Below are 26487 nucleotides of genomic sequence, written 5' to 3' on the forward strand. Positions count from 1 at the left end.
CTAAGTAGGAACAGCTGTCCTAGTTGTTCTGGCGGTGCAAAGTCTTAAGTCTAAGCCACTGAGGGTACAGAAAGGAGAAGAGGCATAGGTAGGCACTATTTAGAATATCATTTACTGAAGAAAGGACATTTCAAAAAGAAATGTCCTACCAGGGTTGTTCACCTAAGGGGATTGACCGTATGGGTGGAGCAGTTCTTTATCGAGCTGCCCTGGATGCTAAGTGTCTGTACCACCTCCCCATCCTGTGACAACAACAGAAAACACCCACATGCTTCCAAACACTCCTCTGGGGAGTAGTGCTCCCTCTGGTAAAGAATCAGTGTGAGCCAACTGAAGGTATTCACGTACCCAGTCCCTGGAGAGCTCCGCTTCTCTCTGCTGTCCTGCACCTGCAGCTCCTTTTAGGAACAGGAGGTATATTAAGTGTTCTGGGGCGTGTAAAAGGGAGACTGCAAGTTTGGACAGACAGACACGGGTATTCACAGCATTCTCTCTGCCCGGATTTCACTCTCCTCATCTCACTATGTCTCAGTCCTTTCCCATGTTGAACAGTCAGCCCAAGAGCTTTCTATCAGGTCTGTACTTTGAATTCTTGTTATCTGTGACTTTTACATAATGTTCAACCTTTTAGTCATTTTATTACTTATAGGTAAGTCTGTAAGTTCTTTGAGGTCAAAGTTTCAGGCTTCCATTTTTTTAAATTCTTTTTTTTGGGGGGGGGGGCTATGCCCATGACATATGGAAGCTCCTGGACCAGGGATCGAAACCTCAGCAACAGCAGCGACCCAAGCCACTGCAGTGACAACCCTGGGTTCTTATCCTGCTGTGCCACAAGGGAACTCTTCCATTTAAAAAATTCTTACAGAGTCCTTATTTGCGTATTTTGGAGGTGAGAATAGAGCCTTCGGGAGCCTATATTACTTGGCGTTAACACTGCTAGTAAATGGCAAACCTAGGGTTGAACCCAGTTTTCTCTGCCTCCACAGCTTTTATCTCCTCTCTGTACCTCATGTGCTAAATAAGTATTGTTTAAATGACTCAGTAAGGGAGTCTTTCAGCATTTGGATGAATTGGCGTAATCCTGATAAAAGCAAGTACATCTCTGTGCCCTCCCATCCTGGTACCTCTTTTGGTGGGGGGAATAGCAAACAGGTCACCCTGTCACAGATTGCTGCATATAACCTGAACTTTAAACATGCCTGGAACACATTTGGTTCTGATTTAAAACAAGTTGGCTTCCTTCATTGCCATGTTATTACAAACACAAAAGAAATATAAATTCCATTCCATTAAATAACCATCCACATAAACTCTTAAATAGTTTTGGGCTGGGCCAAAGCTGGATATTAAGGAAATGGTTATTAATGTTATATATTTTATTCAAACTACTCTAATTCCTTAACCCTCCCACCACCTCCCCAGACACCAAGCACATTTTCCTTTTCCCTCAAAATATTCTGGAGCTTAAGACAGACACAGCTTTGGTTTCAAGCTGCAGACTCCTTCTACTTGGAGGTGTTCCTTGTTCTCAGTCCTTTGACCTGGCCCTGTGCTCTCTACTTGAGACTTTTCAGGCCTCTTTGGGTAGCAGCAAAGTCACTTCTTATCCCCTATAGTAGCACTGTGAAATAGAAATATAATGTGAGCTACAGTGTAATTTAAAATTTTATAACCACCTGAGGTGTTCCTGTTGTGATTCAGTGGGTTAAGAACCCGACTAATGTCTGTGAGGATGCGGGTTTGATCCCTTGTCTCCTTTCAGTGGGTTAAGGATCTGGCATTGCAATGTATGTTGCAGTTGCAGCTTGGATCCCGTGTTGCCATGGCTGTTGTTTAGGCCGGAAGTTACAGCTCCGATTCGACCTCTAGCCTGGGAACTTCCAAGTGCGCCCCCTACCCCCCCCCAAATTTATAACCACATGAAAAAGAAAAAAAACAGATGAGATTAATTTTAATAGAATTTTCTTTAACCAATATATAAAAATGGTATCATTTCAGTGTATAATCAAAAATGATTAATGAGATTTAAAATTTTTTCTTTTGTACTCTCTTTGAAATCCACTATGTTTTTTATTCTTACCGCACATTTGGTTTCAGAACAGCCTATTTCAAGTGCTCAGTAGCTGCGGTGGCCAGTGGTTATTGTTTTGGATAAGACCGCTCTCAGGCAAGACCAACATAAGCTATATAAAAGCCATGAACATCCTTTTAGCTTCTGATAAGGCTAGAAAGAGTTGATTTTTTTAAAAAAAAAAAAAGAACTAATATTATGTGAATACTCCCAAGTTGTCTAATAGTGTGTAGGACCACAGGCCAGACTAAATGGTTCTCCAGAGGTGGATTATGTAAGAAGAGATAGGGTTGGAAAAGAAGACATTTGACATGAGCGAAGTTTCTGTTAATCAGCTGGACTGAGAGTCCATTGACGTCTGTTAGGGTCATCAGCCCACGAGAAGGTCTTCATTGTCAGGCCAATAAATTTGAAGTCTGAATAAACTCTTAGCCAGAGTTGGTTGAAGAGTTCAAGTTTGCTTGAAGCAAGGGATAATGTAATTTAGATGTTCTTAGATTTTTGTGAATGTTTGTTTTCTTATATTTGACAGTAGTGGATGCTTTCTGAAACTGAAGCCCGTAGATTAGAGAATGCTGGCTTTTACTCGAGGCTAATGCTGTGCCCTGAGTGTGTGGCAGGGCCACCACCATCTTAGATTGTCCCTGGCATTATAATATTGGCAGAGCTTTATTGCCCTAAGAGATTTAACATGAAAAAAAAAAAATCTGAATTTTGACAAAGTGTAGTCTGCCAAGGATTTAACTGTGAGAGTCAGCAGGTATAAACTTTAAAGAGGCAGTGGTGGTCTCCATTGTTAGAATAGGTCAGGGCTGCTCACCCCCGTCATAATCTTTGTTATTCTGATTAGTTCTGTTGAAAGTTTGGTGGGAAATGAAATTAAAAAAAAAAAATCTCAGTGGGTGTCTTGGATTGTCTGTATAGGTGTAGTTCAGTTCCTCGCCCATGCTCTTAGCCGCATTTATCATAGATAATCCGTCTCTTTTCTTTCATACTCCTAGCCATTGAGCCCTTTTAGAATGTGGTAAATTTAAATACAGCATATAATGGGTGTTACCTGTTTTAATTTCATGTTTCATTTGATGTGACCTTTCAGTAAAAAAATACATAATTTATGCTTTGTATATAGTGAGAAATATATAGTAAAATTTTTTCTCTTTTTGGTCCATGCATTTTAGAGAGCATCTCTTTTGGGCTAGCTATTAAATTTAGATGTGAATCACAGAGGTTTTTCAGATATTGGATTGTTTAGTATTTCAGCTGTGAAGTTTCTTTCTTTTGTCTTTTTAGGGCCACATCCATGGAATATGGAAGTTCCCAGGCTAGGGGTTGAATTGGAGCTGTAGCTGCTGGCCTACGCCACAGCCAAGGGCAACGCAGGATCCTAGCCGTAGCTGCAACCTACACTGCAGCTCACAGCAATGCCGGATCCTTAACCCACTGAGCAAGGCCAGGGATTGAACCTGCATCCTCGTGGATGATAGTCAGATTCATTTCCGCTGAGCTGGGATGGGAAATCCTCAGCTGTGAAATTTCTTACTATAGCCGTTAAGTTGTTAAACCTTTACTCAGAGTTAGTTACACATAATCAGTATTTCAATCTAGAAAGTATTAGGTTAACTAAGGCCTGTAATGTTAAATGCTCAGTGTGATTTTATTGACCATTGTCCGTCTCTGCTATTACATTAGTCATTTGTCTCCTTAGGTAGATTATATTCACATTTGACCTTCAGATTTTTTCCTCATAACCTTATACACTGTGAGCTGAAAATGAGGCTGTGACCCAACCAGTAGTGGTAAAACCTTCTTCTCAAATAGGAAGAAGGATTTCAGATGATTTTTACCTGATTTTATTCCTAATTAAAGGCTATTAAAAGCTATTTACTCAGACTATCTAAAGGCATTCTGAAAAAAATGCAAAGGAGGAAGCAACACATGACCCAATAATTCAACCACTATAAATAACACCCGCTAATATTTTGGTGTTTATCCTTTAAGTCTTCACATTTGGATGTATATGCATACATCTATACTTAAATACAGAACTGATCATTTTTATGTCTTGTTTTATAGTCTCCATAAACAATTTATTGCATTTGGAACATGGAAATTTTTTTAACTACAAAAATAAAACCATATTTAAGGGAAAAAAAATCTGGGGAGGAAGCTATGCTAACCAATATACCACCAATGCATCGGCTAAGGAAAAACAATCTGAAGCTGAAGAAAACCATCTTTAAATATCAAGCCACAGTTAAGATAAAAATTATTATTTTTTTCAGGGTAAGTGAATTTGATTTGTTCTCAGTGGACTCTGGGAAGCAGGTAGGGAGTTTTAGGAAAGATGCAGTCTGAACCTCCTCACACTGTCGTATACAACCTTCCAATGACACTATTTATTATTGGAGTTTCAACCTGGAGATATTCTTCAGTTGGCTAGAGTGATTGAATGATTTTAATTAAGGATTGAAGAAACTTAAAAACCTGATTTAGGACTTCCTATTGTGGCTCAGCAGATTATGAACCTGACTAGTATCCATGAGGATGTGGGTTCGATCCCTGGTCTCGCTCAGTGGGTTAAGGATCCAGCATTGCCGCAATGTGCAGCATAGGTCATAGAAGTGGCTTGGAACCATGTTGCTGTGGCTGTGGTGTAGGCCTGCAGCTGCAGCTCTGATTTGACCCCTAGCCTGGGAACCTCCATATGCCACGGGTGCGGCCCTCAAAAATACAAAAGACAAAAAAAAGAAAAGAAAAGAAAAGAAAAAACAAAAAAATATCTTAATGTCCACTATTTCTTCAGTTCTCAGAGCTTTGCCTGGCATTCTAGAATGTTAGATATGATTCCTGAACATAAAAATTCTCTGGGAGTATATAGAAACTGCATTGTCTACTTCTTTAGCTGATTCCTCTTTCAGTGGAATCTGCCAAATGGCAGAGAAATTTTCTGAAAACAGGAATATATGAATAAAAATCTGGTAGAGCTCTTTTAGCATTATGGATTAAGTAGATAAAATAAATGTTTTGGAGTTCCCTCTGTGGTGCAGCAGGATCAGCGGCATCTCTGGAGCACTGGGACACAGGTTTGACTCCTAGCCCGGCACAGTGGGTTAAGGATCTGGCATTGCTGGAACTGTGGCTTAGGTCACAACTGTGGCTCAGATCTGATCCCTTGCCTGGGACTCCATATGCTGTGGGGTGGCCAAAAAAAAAAAAAAAAAAATTAAAAAAAAATTTAGTAACATGCCACATTGGTTAATTAAAAAAAAATATGTGAATGTTGTAAAAAAATTGTTAGTAAAATATTTTTTGCAGGAGAATCAGACTAGCTACATTTATCTTTCAGGCAAATTTTATTTTTTACTTTATTTTATTTTTTGATCTTTTTGCGTTTTCTAGCGCCGCTTCCCATGGCATATGGAAGTTCCCAGGCTAGGGGTCTAATTAGAACTGTAGCCGCTGGCCGACGCCAGAGCCACAGCAATGCGGGATCCGAGCCGCATCCACAACCTACACCACAGCTCATGGCAACGCTGGATCCTTAACCCACTGAGCAAGGCCAGGGATGTGAACCCGAAACCTCGTGATTCCTAGTCGGATTCGTTAACCACTGAGCCACAATGGGAACTTCTCAGGCGAATTTTAGATTGCCAGTCTTCTTAGTTGTAAATGTGTGACAGTTGGGTTGTGTGGGGAAAAAAAGGGAGGAATGCCTTGAATCCTTACAGATTTGAAGAATTATTTTTTAATCACTTTTTGTAATTTGAATTTGGTTTTTCTTAGATTTTATAAGGATGAAAAGAATCCATTGCTTTTCAAAGGAATGTTTAAAGATATTCCTTACTAAATTTAAATATGAAATACATAGCCCTTGTGTTTTTAGATTTGGCTGATGAAAGCATCAGATGTTATGGAAAAGCATTTCAGAATGAAAAGGATATTTAAATAAGTTTCCATAGGCCCTGTGAAGAATTTAAAATCAATCATCCCCCCCCCTTTAATTCAGTAATTAACTAAACTTGCCCTGTAGTTTAGGAGACCATAATAGTTTACACCTGTTTCAACTTTTGCTGTTTTTATTGGCCATGGCTTTTGCCATCCCATATTTCTTGTGAAGCAAAAATATGAAACAAAATATGGCAAAGCATTGGAGAAATTATAATAAACATAAAAAATGAATTGTTCAGCATAAAATATGAAATGCTTTACCTGCACAATCCATGAAGCCAGGTTTCAGTAGTATTGAAGTGATTTATTCCTGGAGTTCTGTGTCATGAAAATAAAGACAGTTGCTTTCATTGGCAGGAAGAATCCAGGGTTTTTACAATCAAACGATTAAATGTTGGAACATCAGGCAGAAGTCATGTTGGAAAGACAGTTAGAAAAAGCCTGCAAAGTCAGTATGTGTGTGTTCATGTTACTGTGAATAAAAAAGAGGCAGGTGTATCCGTGTATAAGGATGTGAAGGCTCAGTCGAACCTTTACCACAGAACAGAATCAGACTTCAAAGGTCACGGCACACCATGCCATCAAGTCTGGTCTGGGCTGGCTCATTTCACAGGCAGTGTTTTCCCCTCCAAACATAATGAAAAGAAAACCATGGGTCAAGATACTATCATCCTTCATATTTTTTCTTGCAGTCCAGGGCTCAGTGGTCTCCCTGGGAGCAACCTTTATTCTTCAGTCCTAATAGAGGCTACCCATCTCTAGCACTGGGTTGAGAGTAGAATGACTAGTTTGTTGGTGCATCACCCAGATTAAGAATAGCTAAATTACATTTCTAATAAATTTAATTCGGATTGAGTTGTGACTGTGGAAAGATCTCTGGGAAAGTTGGTCCCTAAAACTTAATTTTAATTTTCTGTCTTTATCTGTCTAGTTGGGTGGCTTTGAAGGAAGCCAGGGCCTGATTCACCAGCACGGGACTTAAATATTTGTGGAATGAGAGAACTTCTTTTTCTTTTCTGGGTCTGTAAAATGAACATCTTCTTCTTCTTTTTTTTCTTTGGCCACGCCCATGGCATGAGGACATTCCTGGGCCAGGAATCGAACCCCCCCTGCAACAGCAGTGACAATGCCAGATCCTTAACCCACTAGGCCATTAGGGAACTCCATAAAATGAATGTCTTCTGGGCCTCAGTTTATACTGAGAAAGAAATACTCCACAAACCTCCTTTTCTTCCAACCTCTCACTTTAAAAGGAGTTTCTATTTTATTTATTTTTGATTCTCTCTCTCTATATATATATATCCCATGGCCTATGGAGTTCCCAGACCAGGGATCACATCTGAGTCACAGTTGCAACCTACCCCGCAGCTGCAGCAATGTGTGATCCTTTAACCCACTGTGCCTGGCTGGGGATCAAACCTGCATCTTGGCCCTACAGAGACACCACCGATCCTGTTGTGCCACAGCCGGAGCTCCAGGAGTTTCTATTTTAATACTGAGAATTTAGAGTAAGTTTGAGAATGGAATGCCCACATTTGAACATAGAAGGCCCCCTGTTTGGGGGAGGGCAAAGAATGCTTTTGGTGAAATATATTGCTGTCCCTTGATGGGCTTCTGTGGACTTGACAGCTTTGCTTGCATGGAGTCTGCAAAAGAAACATAGCCACCTGGAAATGAAATGGGCAGCAAAGGGCAGATGAGTGGGACCCACCATGGTTTGCACCTGAGACTGGGACTGCCAAGGATCCAAGCAGAGGTCCTTGTGGGCTTGGGAAATGGACATGGATCAGGATTTAGGGGAAAATCAGGCTCAGATTTGGAGTTTCTTGTACATAAACACTTGTCATGAAAAAACACCAAAGATTTTGGTGCCAATGAGTGTGCAAGCTCCTGATCCCTGCCTCCCATCCCACCTCAAATCATAACATTGCTGAAAGTGCAAGATCCTGGTTAAATTTTGAATGTTTTTCTGGGAATATAATTATAATTTGGGTTGAACAAAGGAAGTTGCCCCCCTTTTATTCATTCAGAGGTTAAAAAGCTATTCTGTGAAGTTTGTTTGGCTGGACTTGGCATGAAGGGGCATTTCGAAGTTGTGACGTAAAACATTTGTCATGAGCAAAATGAGTGTCTTCAAGGATGTTCCTGTCATAAAGTATAATTGTATTATGAAATTTGAACTGATGAATTTTAAGTCATGAAGGAATTCCCCGTGGGTGAAAGGGGTGTTGATTTTCCTTGCTTGACAGACCTTTGAAAATATTTTTGATTCTAAAATCTATTTTTAAAGAAGAGCTCCCTCTGTGTCACTAGAATTTTTTTTTTTTTTTTTTTTCTGGTCTTTGCGCCCTGGTATGTGATTTTCATTGCCGAGCAATTGTATCATTGAGCAGGGGTGCCTTGAAATTATTTTTAGCTTTGGAGATAAAAACAGCCCAATAGGTGGCTGAGTTGACGTGCCCCCAGGCAGTTGTGTCATTAGGTTTGGATGCTGACCTTTTATCTTGCTGGCCTCTCAACCATATTTGCCAGTTTTTTTAAGAAAGAGTGGGCCTTTTTTTTTTTTTAAAGTACTTTTTATGTTCTTTCAAAAGCTTTCCTAATGGTATATTTCCAAGTTAGAGTGAAAATTGTAATTAGTAGAGTTTACTACAAAGAATCTGTTTGTGGAAATGTGTGATTCAAACTCTCACCTAACTGTGCTCAGTTCATGCCTTGATGATGTCTTGTGCACAAAGTAAAGTTAAAATAATATTGAAATTATGTATTAGTTTCCTTTTGCTGTTGTAACAAATCACCACAAGGATAATGGCTTATAGCAACATACATAAAAGTTGCTTGAGGTATACTTGTTTTACAATGTTGTGATAATTTCCACTGTACAACAAAGTGATTCAGTTATACATGTACCCATATATCCATTCTATTTCAGATTCTTTTCTCGAATAGATGATCACAGAATATTGGGTTGAATTCTCTGGGCTATATAGCAGATGCTTGTTGGCTAATCATTCCATATACCTCAGTGTGCATATGCCAATCCCAAACCCCCAGTCCACCCACCCCCCACCACCTGTCCCCTTTGGTAACAGCAACATAAATTGTTTATCTTATAGTTCTTGAGGTCAAAATTCAGAAATATGTTTCATTGGGCTATATCATGGTGTCGGCTGCACTTCTTCCAAAGACTCAAAGAGAGAGTCTATTTTCTTGCCTTTTCCAGCTTTGAAAGGCCACCTTTATTTCTTGGCTCATGGCCACTTCCTCCATCTTCAAAGCTGGCAGTAGCATCTCTTCATCTTTTTCGCTGTGGCCCTCTTGTTTGCCATCACACGCTCTTCTCTCCCTGTGCTCCCGTTGTCACACTGCCTCCTTGGACTCTGACCTTCCTACTCCTTTCTTAAAAGGGCCCCTTGTGATTACAATGGGCCCACCTGGGTAATTCAGCCTACCTTTCCCATCTCAAGAGCCTTAATTTCATCACACCTGCAAAATCTCTTTTGCATATGTAAGCTTACATGTTCACAGGGTTCAGGGATCAGGATGGGACATCTTTGAGGGGCTGTTTAGCCTCCCACACATCAGAATACAGTTTTTAATTTTTAAATCTCTTTTTAGCTCGTTTCCATTCATTTCCCCAAGCTGTATTTGGAAGTCAGAGAAACATGTACTCTGTGCTCTATTTTTTAGATAAAACCGTGTCAATAAAATCGTAGAAGATATCTTAACGTTTAACTATGAAGTGAAAATTGGTGACAAAAATACTTAGACATTTAATACTTACTACTTTCTGAGGGTAGAGAGGATTTCTTTGGATTTTGAATTCTGTACTTAATGGAATTATCTGCCGTGCTTCTCGGGTCTTTAATAATTTTAGCGAGTGCTCTTATTATATATACACACATGTGTGTGCGTGGACAGGTAGTGCCCCTTGCTGGTATGGTCTGTAGGTGTTTGGGGTACCATGCTTTTCCAGATTTTAGTTTCCAGATATTCTTGGTCCAGCTCCTTTCTCTGTCCTAGCCAGGGGGTGGCTTTTCCAGTTAAGCACTCCTCCACCCTGTGCCTGAACCTGAGACCGGGTGTTTGCCTTCTGAAAGGTGCAATTTGAGGCCATTGCAAACACGATGCCGTTAGCTCTTTGAGCCCCTCTCTTCCTTTCCTTGAATTTCCTACTCTTCTCTACACAGTAAAAAAAAAAAAATTCAGATTCAATGACCAATCACTTAATCTCACATGAAATTTTGTCATCTGTACCCTCTGCCATGACTTTTTAATTCTCATGTTGTTTTGTCTCTTTCTTTGTAAATGTGAATAAAGGAGTGTGTTAAAGCAGTGAATGATACCAGATGAAATCCATGTAGATTATATAGTCTTTGCAAAGCATAAAACTGCAGTAGCTCCCAGCAGGCCTTGTCGAATGAGCCATCATATGAAAAGGCAGCCTCATGCCTGAAACTGATTACAGACCGGAAGTGCTCCCAGCCCTACAGATGGTTATACTGGTAGTTTCATTTATTCATGTATGTAGTTCCTTAACTATGAAAAGGTCAGATTACTTTCATCTGTGTTTGAAAATAGAGACTTGGGAGGCTTTCAGACAGAAAAAGGAGTGCAAAGTTATCTGAAGATGTCTGATTGGATTAGTGGTTTTAATTCTTTATTTTGCATCACAGATGAGGCCTATTAGAAAGCACTGAACTTTGGGAGAGTAAGACTGGCATCTTGTTTACCTTTGTATGTTCAAGCCTGATATTCGAGAGTTTTTTGAATAGATAGGTTGAAAAAACCGAAACTATTTTAAATGTGTACCTTTTTATTTACAGCTGCTGCTGAAGGAAAAGGCAAAAGTGGGGAAGACTTTTTTCAGAAGGTAAGTTGTTTTTTATACCTGCCTTGGTGATCATTACAGAGAAATAAACCTATCTTGGAAGCTCCCCTTCTGTATAGAAGGGAGTAGGTTTTGAGAAGAGAGCTGGAGATGCTCCTGGATGGGAAAGGGCTGTAGGCTGTTTGGGACTTAACCATTCAATGGCGGCTCCTTCTGGGCAAATCTAATGGCATTTTCACTTGGAGGCAAGGCGGCAGTGAGGGCTGCCAGATATGCCGCCCAGATTATCTTCTTTTATTGCTGCCGCTGGTTTCCTCCTTCCCCAAACCATACCTGACTTGGGAGTGTGGAGAGAAGTCCCTCACAGCTTCCTCATTTCCTGTAAGTGTGACCATGGGCGGGGTGATGTAATTGACAAAGGATGTGCCATTCGACCTATTTGCTCCCAGCTGGTAACTGTGACCCTTCTGCACCTGGCTGCCCTCTGTAAGTTCTGATCACTGAAGCCAGCCTGGCTGGTCATCAAGGGAAATAGGGGTGCAACGGATTGATAATGAATTTGAGTTGCTCAAGAGAGCAGTTTATTAATTCTGGTTAGCTCTATTTTTTTTTTTTAAAAGGTTTTATGTTAGGGAAGATGTGTCCTTTCAAAGAAACTGACTCAAATTCATAGTCTTCTTTGTTTTGTTCATTTGAATTTATTATATTTGCCTATGTGATGTTGGGATCCAGAAAGCATATGTGTAGAAACAAATACACAATTTGTCCTAGAGTGAAATATAGCAGCAGCTATGGGTGAGGTTAAATATCACTGTAAAGGGTCATCAAGCTTTTGGCAAACACCTGTGTGACCAGACATGGCTTTTATAAGCCTCTTCATTCTCTTGCCTTCTGTGTGATCTGCTTTTTTTTTTTTTTTTTTTTTTCCTTTTGGTCAACTTCATCATTCCCTGCATTCTCTTCCAAGGATATTAAAAGCAAATATTTTCAGATCTGATACTGGCATTGCCATTTCTTCATTCTTATACTTATTTACCACCTACTGAGCAAGGCAGTCCCTGCCCTAAAGGAATTGTCTGGTGTTTGATGATAAAGCCACCTAAATAGCTGGAAGGTGAGGGCCATGGAGGGAGGATTCAGCTCTTCAATGGGACTTGGGAAGATAAAGACTTGTTGAGGTCTTTAGGAGAGTAGAAGTTCGCCATGTGTAGAGGTAGGCTTAGGTGGGTTGGAGGGGTGAAGAAACAGAATGGAAGAAGTCTCAGAGGTGGGAGCATTCTTGCCGCATTCACACTTCAAACTTTTGGCTGGCACATGACATCTGAGAAGTTCATGGAGCACTGTGAGGTACACGAACCCATATGATGAAGTACCTTCTTTGTGTGGGCGGCCTTTCTTAAAGGGATTTAAATTTAAAAAATTTAAAAGTGCTGTGATGGCCAAATAGAATGTGCCAGACCACAGTTTTCCACCTCTGCTTTTTAGGCTCATGTTGTTGAAGGTTATAAACTGTGTCCGAAGGCCCCCTTCCTTGGTGTTCCTCTGACATTGGTTAATGTCCAATTTGTATCAATACCTGGGCAAGACAGAATACTCTGCTTTTAGCTGGGACAGGCTTGTCACAAGGGGAAGAAAAGAGAAGGCAAATAGCAGAAATCACAGATTTGCCTTGTGTTGGCTGTGTTGGCATAAATAGATGCAATCTCTGGAAGACTTGGCTTTTTAAAAATTCTCTAACTTGCAAAGAGATGTAAAAAGCAGAATGTTTAGCTTTGTGTGACTCAGACATTTTCAAAGCTGAATCGAAACACAGTGTATGTGGTCATAAAGGACCTTCATTCTTAGAAGATTTGCTAATATTTATCACTCTTTGTGGAGCCATATATACATTCCAGCAGTTTAAATGGAAACACATGTTTGAATCCAGGAACATGTGTGCATCCCACCAACTGAGAGTTGGAGTCACAGATTCCATCCTTGGTCACAGGTTAATGAGGTCTCCGAGAAGCTCAGTGGAGTACTTTTTATCTCCTCGTTTTCTTCTTTAGTTGGATAAAGAGTGTCTTCCTGATGAACAAGTATCCGTATAGGATTTGGAGACTTAGCCTGGGGAAAAGGCCTGTAACTGAATAAAAGGCAAACATCCCAAATTTCAGAAAAGCAATTCTTAGTGTTTTGACCAGACATTACACTTCCTCTGCAATAGAATGAGGGAATGGAGACGTATTGAAGTGTCCTCCAGGAACTTTCTGCTAGTCACATAGTTTCCAATTTAGAATAATGGCGTTTTTTGGGGAAACATTTAGGAAAAGAAAATAAACCACATTGTTGGTCATTAGCATCTTTGAAAAAATGTTTTTTCTTCTCCTAGGGAAATGCAGATCTGAAGGTTCCATATGCTTATTATTAGAATGTTTTTTTGGTTTTTGACCCTGGGGTGTGTACCACAAACCACAATTAAAGTCTGTCTTTGAGCTGAGTTTAAAGTTTGACTATTCTGACTTTAAACACGTCGAAGTTTCGAAGGATACCTCTCAGATTCGTGCTGGCTCTCCCTAAGGGGAGAATTGGAGGAGGAGTACGAGACTTTTGTATGTTACTTTGTTTTATGTTGTACTATCAAACTATATGTACAATCATAACAATCTGATTATATTGTTTTTGCTAATTATTTTTAAATTGAAAAAAAATAAAACTTTAAATCTCTTGAAGAGTAGGAATGGGTCGATTTCTATAAAGGGTTGAAAATGCAGTTTAATAACTACAGTTTGGAATCATCAAATTGGGGTCATGAAATCCTATCAAATGGGGTCATCAGATATATTGTCTCATACTTGGAGCTATAATAGTAGTTGTTCAGTTTATACTTAAACTTCTCCTGCACAGTCACAGTTACTGTTGGTTTCAGCCATCTCCCTGGTTTTCTGTATACCGTTTTACTGTGTGTTAAGGTGACTTATTTCCACTGACATTCTATTAGGATAAAAGACTAACCTGTTATGGGGGTAAATCCAACAATATCGTGCTTAAAGAACAGTTACTCATTTTACTTTCATGTAACATTCTAAGGGGAATATTCTAGCTTGGTGGTTGGCATTGTTTCATGCTATCCGTTAGAGACCCAGATCTCTTCTAAGGCACGGCGCTCATCTCTGTGGTTTAGGCTGGTAGAGGTGTGAGCTGGTGAGAAGGAAGAAGCACACCAGGGTCTTAAGGCTCAGGCCTGGGTCTGGCATGTGTTACCTGTTCTACCATTTCACTGCAGAAAACTCATTTAAGTGGCCCGATGCCACTGCAGTAATAGGGGTGGGAGGAGGAGCTTCTAGAGGAAATACTGATTTTGCAAATATTATCTACCAAAAAACAGATGGGTAGGAAACAATGAATGTGGTCAGAGTGTAGTGTCTTTGTGTGTTATGCTTTGAAACCCTTTGTCTTATTTTGAGGGGCTGCTGTATGCATGTACCACAAACTGAGGGGCTTACGCAATAAACATTGGTTTTCTCATAGCTCTGGAGGCTAGAAGTCCAGGATCAAGGTATGGCCAGGGTTGGTTCCTTCTGTGGGCTAGGAGAATCTGTTCCATGCCTCCCTTCTGGCTCTTGGAGGCTTGCTCACCATCTTTGGCTTTCCTGGCTTGTGGAAGAATTATTCCCATCTCTGCCTTCTTCACACAGTCTTCTCCCCAAGGGTCTCCATGTGTCCAAATATCCTCTTTTTATAAAGATGCCAGTCATATTGGATTAGGGATCCCCCTAATGAGTTTATCTTATTAATGACATTTGCAGTGACCCCATTTCCAGTGACCTCTGAGGTGATTAGGATTTCAACATATGGATTTTGGGGATTATTCAACCCTATAATCCTATAGGTCGAATAGGATTATTCAACCTATAATACCTTTTAATGGAGGAAATGGTTTTGTAGAAAATTTACAATTGGACAATTTTGGTAAAAGGATAAATGTTATTTATCCCATTTTGATACTAAATTTGATCTATAGATTTTAACTTCCTAGTCATTTGTACTAAATCTTTGTCCTTATAGCAAGTCATTTTTAAAGTGTCTATTACAAATACATAATTAATATTCAAGAAAGAGAAGAAAATCTACTTAGTCATCCACCTTTGAAAAAGAATACTATTTATACACGCTTAAGTCTTTTTTTTCTATGTATATTATATAAAGTGCTTTTTAATGTTCTCTGATTACCCATTGCGATTACAAATTAGACTATTTGCATTGAATGCATCCCATATGTTTTTCTATGTTAAAACTTTGCCAGTTCTCCAATGATGGTTTTTTTTTTTTTTTTTTTTTTTATTCTTTGGTTCTGACTGTACTTACAGAAGGAGGGGATGGATAGAACATTATCAATATTCTCTCTAGTTCTTTGTCAACTTCTCATGGCAACTTTAATTGAAACACATGGATATGAGTTGCCGGGAGTCTTACAGTTCTTTGGGCAGTTGTTCTTGGCTTACTCACTGTCTGTTCTATTTCCTTTAATCATTTCTTTTTTTCTTTCTCTTGTGAAATGACTATGGTGAGATCTTAGAGGGGAAAATGTGTTACAGTATATTAGGCGAGGGTGAGAAAAGTGATTGTATGACAAATATGATTCATCAAAGCAAACTACTTTAGGAATATCGACTCCCAGTGGCTGAAGAAGAGAAAATCCAGTTGGCATCATAACTGATGAAAGCCATGTTTTCCATCACATTGGGTCATATACCTAATTTCTCCACAAAGTACACATCACATATTTTAAATGTAGGGATATTTTATATTCTTAAGATATGGCAGTTTAGGAGTTCCCTTGTGGTGCAGCAGGTTAAGGATCTGGCATTGTTACTGCAGCAGCTTGGGTTGCTTCCGTGGCAGGAGTTCTATCCCTGGCCCAGAAACTTCCATATGTCATGGATGCAGCTGTAAAACAGTCTGTTTAAAATCAAATTTGACTTAAATACAATGAGGATATTTAAAGTTTTAAATCTTAGTACTTGTTTTAATAGGTAATAGATTCATGTGGTTCACAATACAAAGATTACAAAGGGATGTATGTACAGTGAAGATTATTTGAGGTCATGGTTCTGAAGATGTGCAGAGAAGGCTGGGCAGAATGAGAGTGTTGGTTTTGATTCTAGCCTTAAAGGTTATCATCCATGGATATGTCACCACCAACAGACAGCTTGGCCTTAAAGCTGACATTTGGAGACACTGAGTTCTTACTCCTGATGGCAGTGTCATGGCCGAGAAAAAGTCTTGTTGAGAGAATCCGTGACCACTGTTCTCTCATACAGCTGGCTAACTAGGGGTAACTGGCACATGCAAAACTTAGAAAAAAGGAACAACCCTCAGAACAAGTTATCTGGTCATTTTTTAGAAAGTTGTTACGAGTAAGGATCTGACCTATTTTCATATCTTCTGATTTGCTCTCCATCTTCCGTCAGACTCTGGCAGATAAGGGTTAGTGAGAAAAAACTGAGAAACAGATAGTCTTAAGTGATTTGCTTTTCTCTTTCCCTCTTGCTTTCTGGGTTCTGTCTTGGTGTTGCTTTGAACATGAGGAGCACCCAAGCCTGAATTCTCAAGCATGTTGAATAGTCACCTGTTGAGTCCTGTCGTGATGTGAGGCACTCAGCTTTTACTTTGGCTGTCATTTCCCACAAGTGCTTTATGAAAACCACATTTGCTGTTTTATTTTGCTTTTAAAGACCACACCCATGGCATATGGAGGTTCCCAGGGAAGCAGGGGCTGTCTCTGGGACTCCTCTAAACCATGTCTGATTGTTATTATGATATTTAAAAAAGTGAGTAATAGTTCATTTAAATCAATACCTGGTGAAAGTGAGGTTGTCATTGGTTAAAATATTCTTCTCTCTTCTGGAACCCAAACTCAAAGCATTGGATCATGTGGAAAATCAAATTGAGTTTATGATTGAATTACTATGTAGGTCTTGAAAATAATGCTTTTTTGGGTAGATATTTAATGACTTGGGAAATTATCATATAAATGCAAAAATCAGGACAAAGACATAAATAGCTTGATTCAAATTTTGTTATATATATATAAAACTATATATATATATATGAGAAATTATATATCACATATATATTTTGATACATATAACTATATGCCTAGAAACATTACTGGAACAGAAGTTATTCCAAAATGTTAACAGAGTCTGTCTTAGTGATGAGATTATGGTTGAGTTGTATGCTTTCTCTATACTATTATGCAATGAATCCCTATTATTTTTAAAACCAAGCTTAATCACGACCACCACCTATGGAGAAAAACAGATCATAATGGCTATACTAGATTGAGGTTGCCCATGAATGCATAAACTTACTGCCAATTTGTAGAACATATTTGCATTTGGTTGAAAGAAGGGTAAAAGGTCATTTGGTTCTGCCTTCCATGAATTACTGAAGTCCCTTCTGTATCACCTACAACAGGTGTATAGATAGTACAGGTCTCAGATAGGAGTACAAGGCAGATCTTTTTAGTCAGTGCTGATATTCAGAAAGTTTCCCCCTGTCTTTAATCCACCCACTCTTGTTTTGCCATTTGGAGGTATAAAATTTTTTTGAAGACTTTTTTTTTTTTCATAACATTCCTATGTCTTCTTTTCTTCAGATTAAAGATACTTTGTCTATGGCCATACCACCCCAAATGGGTCTGATCTCATCAGATTAAAGATACTTGTATCTTATATATCATATGACTTAATTTTCATACCCCTTACCTTACTGTTCATTTTAAGGAGCAAGGTCAGTGCTGCATTTTATTTTATTTTGCTTTTAAAGACCACACCCATGGCATATGGAGGTTCCCAAGCTAGGGGTCCAATTGGAGCTACAGCTGCCGGCCTGCATCATAGCCACAGCAATGCCAGATCCAAGCCACATCTGCAACCTACACCACAGCTCACGGCAACGCCAGATCCTTAACCCACTGAGCGAGGCCAGGGATTGAACCTGCAATCTCATTGTTCCTACCTGGTCAGATTCATTTCTGCTGTGCTATGACGGGAGCTCCTAATGCTGCATTTTAAATTTGGCAGCAATATCTGGATATAATATTTTGGGAGTAGCCTGATGAGCACAGTTACAGTGAGGCCATAATATCTGTGATATAGATGGATGTGATCTAGAAGTAGCTGTAGATTATATAATTTTCAGGCACTGTTACTTGGTCACAGACATGAGGAATTGGCTATTTTATTTATTTATTTTTTTGCCATTCTTCATTCAACTAAAGAGGAATGTCTGGCTCCAGTTGTTATTGCTAGGTACATAATACAAGTTAAAGGTTATAGATTTCTGACGGGCAGGTAAAGCCCACTTAGAGCTCACACGCTCTGTCTCTTACTCTAAACTCTTGACCTGATGTTGCACTTGGAGACCATGTGGCAGTTAAGGTGGCCAGAACATGAAGCAGATGGAAAGCATCCCTTTGAAAGATGTTACCTGGTTCCGTGACTCTGTGGTCGAAACTCCTGCATGATTTTCTTCCATCGTGGACTCCACAAAGTTACCTCAGAAAAGGGTTCAACCACAGGGTGATAGTCCATAAAGTGATGGGGCTGGTATAATGCCTTTTAAGTGACTCCAGTGAATGCTGTGACATTTAGTAAAGCCCTAAGCTGTACTGATTTAAAATGGGTTTACTGAAGAATCAATACATTTAAAAACTGGGTGTGGTGGTGATGTCCTTTTTTTCCAGATGTGACCTGAGTAGTCTTGGATTGTTTTTGTTTGTTTGTTTGTTTTGTTTTTTGTCTTTTTAGGTTTGTACTCACGGCATATGGAGGTTCCCAGGCTAGGGGTCAAGTCAGAGCCACAGCAATGCCAGATCCAAGCCGTGTCTGCGACCAATACCACAGCTCACGTCAATGCCAGATCCTTAACCTTTAGAGAGAGTCCAGGGAATTGAACCTGCGTCCACATGATGCTAGATTCCTTTCTACTGAGCCATGATGGGAACTCCATGAATCAGTCCATTCGTTCGTTTGTTCGTTTTCTTTCTTTCTTTCTTTCTTTCTTTCTTTCTTTCTTTCTTTCTTTCTTTCTTTCTTTCTTTCTTTCTTTCTTTCTTTCTTTCTTTCTCTCTCTCCCTCTCCGTCTCCCTCTCCCTCCCTCCCTCCCTCCTTCCTTCCTTCCTTCCTTCTTTTCCTTCCTTCCTTCCTTCTTGTCCTTTTTTGTCTTTTAAGGGCCGCACCTGTGCATTTGGAGGTTCCCAGGCTAGGGGTCCAATTGGAGCTGTAGCCACTGGCCTATACCACAGCAACTTGGGATCCAAGTAGAATCTGTGACCTATACCACAGCTCACATCATTGCCAGATCCTTAACCCACTGAGCAAGACCAGGGGTCAAACCATCATCCTTGCAGATGCTGGTCAGGTTTGCTAACTGCTGAGCTACGACAGGAGCTCCATAATCTGTCATTTCTTTAATTTAGGGACTCTGTTTTTTAAAGAACAGCCTTTTGTTTGATGTGTTTAATAGTTTGTATTTTATTTAGACGAAACAGATTGCTTTAGATCTTATTCTTTGGCTAATTCAACTTTTCCCTTGCTTTTGTCTCTGAATAGTACTTTTATGTTTATGTCCTTTGTCATGTCTGTTACTATGTACCTGCCTTCCTACACACCCTACCATGAAAAACAGGAGAGGAGCAGGCTGTGTTTTCTGTCACCTGACTCTGTTTGCCAGCTCTTCCAATTGCAGCTGATAGGCTAGATATGGCACAAGACCTGGTGATGAACCTTCTACAGACAGTGGCCATGCCCTGTGTGACTGGCTCTGACAACTTACTGGGCGAATCTTGTCTCTAGCAAATTGGGGAAGCTAAGACCTAGGGTGGTATGGACATGATGTGGGTTGGGGTGAAGGGAAGGCCAGAGGTGACTTTTTGGCCATGGGAAAATGCTGGAGTCATAGGGAGAAGAAGCTGTGAGTAAGCAAAAGAAACCCTTGCACAGAAGGGAACATAGAGCAAGGAGAGAGAGAGAGAGAAGCAGGCAGGCAAATAGGCCAGAAGTGAGTGATACCCCTGTGGGGAGCTGGCACAATTTGTGATGCTTCTCAGGTTTGGATCTATAGGTGCCTTTGCAGTCTCCTTCCCTTCTCTTGATGTGGTTGAGGAACTTTGTGAGGTCTTGGAATTAAGATTTATACTAGGAGTTCCTGTTGTGGCTCAGTAGGTTAAGAACCTGACTAGTATCCATGAGGATGCAGGTTCAATCTGTGGCCTTGTTCAGTGGGTTAAGGATCCTGTGTGGCTGTAGCCTGTGGTGTAAGTCACAAATGAGGCTTGGATCTGGCATTGTTGTGACTGTGGCATAGGCCGGCAGCTGAGGCTCTGATTCCCTAGCCTAGGAACTTCCATATGCCACAGGTACAGCTGCAAAAAGTAAAAAAAGATTCAGACTAAAATGCATAAAAGGCATTCAGTTGCCTGAATAATTGCATAGTCATCCTCATCAAAAGATTATGCATGCACCACTTAACAAAATTGTGTGTGTGTGTGTGTGTGTGTGTGTGTGTGTGTGTGTGTGTGTAGAGTAGTTAAACCTCTTAATAGGTGTCTCAAATTTAATTATATCTTTAAAGGAGCAGTGCTTTCTAGATAGGACATAAGCCATTCTCCCAAAATGGGTAAGTGAAATATTTATATAGCAGCAGTAGTCCAGTGTGTTGAAAAACAATGAAAATACACTGTACTAGTATATGATGATCCCTGTCTCTGAATAGAATTCACACACACACACACACACACACACACACACACACACACACACACACACAGAGTATTCTTATTCAGGGTGTGTTTTTTTTTTGCTAGGCAATTGCCAGCATTATTCAAAGAATAACAAGGCCACAATTGTTGTTAATGTCATCAGTGGACAAAGCTTATTCTGTCTTTATTTTCCAAAACGATTTTGTTCTGGTCTGTTATTGTACATTCTAGGATTTCCTCCTTCTCCTTGGACATTGACACTAATAGTGTCTTAGTCAGTGTTACACTTTTTGTGGGAAGTTTGTAGTCAGCCAACATGCAGAGGGGTTAGTACGGCATAAAACATTGTCTGTTTTTCTTAGTAGTGGTTAGGGAGAACACTTTGTTGCTCTTTGTCTCTTTAAGTAACATGATCCTGAGTTATTAAAAATCCTGACTGCTTCTGACTTACTTTGTATGTTTAGCAGTTTTGACTTGTCCGAAACTAGTTCTTTTGCAGGTTTTTATTTCTTTGGAGGCAGATTCCTTCTTGAAAGGTGCTGCCTTTTGTCACTTATTTATATGGTAAAAAAAAATAGATTTCATTATTACCTTTTTTTCCACCTTGGTGAAATCAAAATGATCCAGGAGAAGTGTGTAAGTCTGTCTTTCCTTCCTTAGCATTTATTACTTTTAACACCCTTGTCACTGTAGATTTCTGTTCAGTCATTCCAGTTTTCTGCTTCTTAATAGTTAGAGTGATGATGATTGGGAGTGAAGGAATTTAGCCAGAGATGAAACCAACCATAGGCAAATACATAGACGCTTCTATGTTTCCTTCTCGGTTTTCTTTCTTGAATTCACCATTAATTACTTTTTTTGAGAGAAAACAAAACAAAACCCCAGCTCTAATTCCCATGTGTCTGTTTACTTTGGAGTTACCAAGAAACCTTAATCTCATGTGAATAAGAACACTTTAAACTCAGTTAGCTTGGGGTTGTTTTCTTAAGTAGAACTTCTTCCTGTTATATTTTTCTATGGGATTTTCTAAGACAGTGATGCAAATCCATGTGTAAGTCAAGACACGATGCTGTTTGAAAAGCTCTGACATAGTCCCTAGGTTGGTGGGTTTGCAGAGCTTCAATTTTTCCTGGTTTCAGCCAGTATGCTGTGAGGGAGTTATTCCAGAATTGAGGAAATAGTGTATTTCAGTATTTAATTGGGACATGGATGTTGTGTTTCTTCTCATTTGTGAGAACAGCTTCATTTTAGCGTCCCTCTCCTACATGAAAAATACGGAGTGCTGCCTCAGAGCCTGTGCATCTAGAAACACTTCTGTTGTGTTCTAGTTTCATGGCAATAACAAAGAAGAGATGATTTCTGCCCTCAAAGAGGGGAAAGATGTTTACAAGAAGGGGCTAGAAGGCATGATTAATATAGGCTTTACTAAGATGCTAAGAAGGCTGTTCATGGAATGCATACTAACCTTCCTGTGAGCTGGACACTGTCCAGGTATAGGATCGTCGAGGGGGAAAAGGTGGCCCTCTGGCCTCCAAGGGGTCACACTCTAAAGCAGAAGTGGCGCAAGAACATATAATAGAGGAAGCAGAAGGAGTGATTTGTTCTACTCTGAGGAATCAAGGGAGACTGCCCTGGGGAACAGTGAGCAGGAATTTGAGGGAAAGGTAAAAAGCATATGATTAGTATGTTGGCCAAGATTAGATAAGAGTTTGTGGAAGAGTTCCTGAGCAGCGCGCAGGCGTGAGATTAGGTTAAGCTGTCTTCGGACCATGATTCCATGACCTCAGTGTCTTAATGGAGGCAAGATGGAAATACATTTCTCATAGGAAGAACCAACCGAGTGCCTTTGTAAGGGCAAAACAAGAGACGGTGAAGAATGTTTTTCTGTCCTGTGGCCTAGAAACGAAATGCTTTAAAAGTTAACAAATGTATATAAAATTACATCATTTTTATCTGAGCTAATTATTCAGATTCAAGTGGAAGGTCGAGAGGATGAGTAGAAGGTTTTGAAATCCAGATTAAATCTAGATCACATTCTTTGTATTCATTGTCTGCTGAAAGATGATGAGAATGAAAGATGATAGCCAGGATAACGAAACATTTTGCAATATGGTTTGTTTTGCAGCTTCTGACTTCTCTGTAAGGGCTGGGTTTAGGGATGTATGACTACTTTTTTCGTCCCTCTGCTTCCCTGGAGGAAAAATGCATTCCCAGGAAGATTAACTGTTAACTGGACTTTGCAGCATGAGGTTTCAAATGTTGAAACAGCTTCATTGTGTTTTGGATGATAAAATTTCCAAGTTTGGAAAGATGGCTATAAAATAAATAGTTAGCATCATTTAACCAAATCCTGAACCTTCTATGATATGCAGTTTTAAAAAAAGTATTTTCCAGGAAGACAGTTGAAGGTTTTGGCTTTGCAATTTACTTCTGGCCATGTTTTATAGGAATCAAACTAAAACTTCTGAGACCAGCGATTCAGATTTGGCAAATAATAGAGAATTCCATTCTATTTGTACAAAATTAAAGCTTAAAGAAATTGTTGGCCATCAAAGATTTAGCATACTCTAGTATTAGCATTAAACCACCATTATACAGTAATAAAGAAATACAGAGAAGGCCAGGAATATTCAAGATCCAGTATCATATGCAGAATAAATATTGCCAATTCTCAATTTTTCAGGGCAAGATTTTCTAACTTAATTAAGTGGAATTCATATTCCCTTTCCCATTTTCCTAACTCTACCATTTTAGAGTTAGTAAACTCTTAAATCTACATCAGTGTTCTTAACCCTCACTTGTGTAGTTTTGCCTGAGGAACTTTTAAAAACTATTGATGCCCAATCTAGAGATTCTGATTTAACTGTTCTGGAAGTAAAGCTTGAGTGTTAGTATTTTTCAAAAAACTACCCAAGTGGCTTAAATATGCAGCCAAGTTTGGGAACCACTGATAATGGCATGTGGGCAAGTACAAAGAGAAATCAAAACTTCACGTTGGTCTCTAATGATGATTAAAAGGAAGGAGTTGTATGTATTTTGTGTGTTTGTGTCAACTATTAATGGGATTTCTCCTTCTGTTGAGTTTCATTCTCTTTGGACTAAATATTCAATAGCGTGATATCCAAGAGGGTATATACTGTAGAACACTAGTTCTGCATTGTGTTAATATATACATATAAATACTTCTGAAAATTCCTTGATTAGATAAGTTTGAGGAATGCTGTTGCATTCAGTTTAAGTGTCTTTCTTGCAAAACTTCTTACAGTGTTTGTTATTTGCATTTGGTGAATTTGTCATAGGGATATATATTATGCATAACTTCATACTACTATTTGATGTTTTATTTTTTAAATTAATTTTTTTTATTAAAGTGTGGTTGATTTACAATGTTGTATCAACAATTTTTTTCTTTTGGTGAAAATATAGTCCATAGAATTAAACAATCTGTGAATCATTTAGAAATTCTCTTTTTTCCCATTGCAAGATTTGTGTTAGGGCTGGATGTGATGCAGTTCTACAAAGGAGGTTTTCTTAAAAAGGGTATTTTCTCAGAGAGCCTCATTCTAGGGGTAAGAGCATAAATCTTTTCAGAGTACATGATCTTTTCCTAACACAACTATTATGATTTGAAAACTGTGCTCAGAATTTCTTTAACCTCTCTCCATTGCCTCCTAGATAAAGGTAAATGCCTGCCTTTGGCATTGACCCTTTGTTACAGTCTGGTTCCTCCCATTGCTCCACAAACCAGTCCCTCTAGTATCACTGACTTTCATAGCTGGAGAAAAAAAGAGTGACTCACCTAGAAAGTCTTTTTCTCACTTTGATCTCTGACCCTCTCCAGTTGGTAGCCAATAGACCCAGCTTTCTGTAGCATGGGCTGGCCCAGCCTGCATGGACTATTTAGTTTCTTTATATGCTACATGTCTGCATCACTTCAGGTTTTATTCAAGTTAATTTTCTTGTATTGCTGTTCTGTTCTTTGTGGTTGACATACTAATAGTCCAGCTAATTTCTGACTTTGGAATTGAGAGACTCAAGTATTTTGGGGCCTAACACATTGCTCTGTGTGCATGGTTGGGGCTAAGTAAATTTTCTCAGAATTGTGATATTGTAGGACTGCAAGGGGCCTTAAACAATTCCCTAGTTGAGCGTAGAAATGAAGAAGGACCTAGAGATGTAAGGTATTTGTCCAAGTCTTATAACATGTTGAAGCCAGAGAGGAAACCCAAGTCACTGTTCTTTTTGCTACATTGACAATTCACATCTTAAAAAAAAAATCCATGTGCTCTTTCAAGAAAATTCAAAATCTCATGTCCTTTTTCTTGTTATTGGAAAAACAGTAAATTAAATAGTGTTACTTAAAGCAGATCAAAGTGATGAGAGATGGCGTTGTCTCATTTCCCACCCTTCCAACCCACCCAGAAAGCTGCTTTGGAGGGTCTTAGGGAACATTTGTCTGGGCTGAGGTTTAGGAAGCTGGGCTTTTAAAACCTGGATGGATGTCCCATAGCTGATTATAGTGTGCATTCCTTCTTACTGTCTCCTTCCTATCCCTTTTTCCCTTTCCTGATTCTGTCATCACTCTGAATCAATCAGTGGATGAACTAATAAGAGAGGTCCATGTTATAAGGAATAGCATTAAACTGGCACCGTGAGATCTGAGTTCAAGTTCCCCTAAAATCACCACTGATGAAATCTTAGGCAAGTCGTGTGGTTATTGAGACTCACTACTTTTCCTTACAAAATGGCGATAGTTTCTCATAGAATTAGTGTTAAAGTCCACTGAAATCAAGCAGTTTGAAATTGGTTGGAATTGAAAAGCTTTGAGCAGATGTGAGAGATGAATGGATTCTTTTGAGACCCGTCCATGTCAGTGCTTGCATCTTGGAGGTTGAGGGAAGCCTTCACTGTCTTAGGATGGGACTCCATGTCTTTGAGTGTTTGGGAAACGACCCCACCCCCACCCCCCGCACACAGCTGTAATATTGTTGGTAAGTCTTTTCGGTTTAGAATTGAGTCATAGTAGCTTTTATTGGGGGTTACTGCTTTCTGGAGTCTTACCTGGAGAAAAGATTCTAGGAGTTCCCTGGTGGCTCAGCAAATTAAGGATCCAACATTGTCACTGCTGTGGCTCAAGTCGCTGCTAAGGCATAGGTTCTGTCCCTGGCCTGGGAGCTTCTTTGTGCCTCAGCATGGCCAAAAAAAAAAAAAAAAAAAAAAAAAAAGAGAGATAAAAGATTTCATTTGTTGGCTTTTTTAATATTAATTTTTTGGCATTTTATAGTAAAAATACTTTCTTGCTCAGTGACTTTTTTTCCCTCTTGAGATGGTGTTGATGGTGCTTGGTTCTCAGGCATTGAATAGTTTGTCACTATTAGAAATCCTCTTACTCCTTTGTTATGACATGGAGAACTGTTAGGGAATATAGGTTGTGGCTGGGTGAGGTTTGCTCCCAGTAAATAATTATCAGGGCAAACCGAACTTTCATATGGGATGCAAAAATATTTCTGTTCTCCTTGGCAGAAGAGGACAAAAAGAAAATCCAAGTCGTGTTTTGATTCAGGAGCTGCCAGTTCTCTCTGGACATGAGGAACATTTCATGTCTCAGCCACAAGAATTTGCCATTTTGGTTCAGACATGCACTGTCCACCCCTGTCACGCGTGCTCTGCTTTCGGCTTGTGGCTTTGCGGCTCTTTGCTCCCAGCATCGGAAGTCCTTTGAAGACCTCTCATGGACTCCTTGTTCTATAGCCCGTTGGCCTGTTGGTAGGGCTGTGGGAGGCAAGCATCCTTATTGTTTTGAAAGCTTTTATTGAATATTGAACACGGGGCCCTGTTAGGTCTCTGCCAGGATGTGATATGACAGTAAATTCTGTTGGTTGCTAGCTC

At 39.6% G+C, this 26487-nt stretch overlaps 1 protein-coding gene across 24 annotated transcripts in view; it reads left to right on the plus strand.

The window, feature by feature from the left end:
* The window catches only part of BICC1 (BicC family RNA binding protein 1), a 335849-nt gene that overhangs the window by 106578 nt on the left and 202784 nt on the right, over nt 1-26487 (plus strand). For all 24 annotated transcript variants that reach the window (XM_084996941.1, XM_084996940.1, XM_084996936.1 and 21 more), the window contains one exon: nt 10846-10892. In XM_084996941.1, the coding sequence (XP_084853067.1) occupies nt 10846-10892 (47 nt within the window). The remainder of the gene's footprint in view (nt 1-10845; nt 10893-26487) is intronic.

This window comes from Sus scrofa, chromosome 14 (genome assembly GCF_054392235.1).
Source record: "Sus scrofa isolate SSC_HxYL_T2T_F1_AM1 chromosome 14, Sscrofa_HxYL_maternal_Yorkshire_Landrace_v2.0, whole genome shotgun sequence".
NCBI classification, from domain to species: Eukaryota; Metazoa; Chordata; class Mammalia; order Artiodactyla; family Suidae; genus Sus; species Sus scrofa.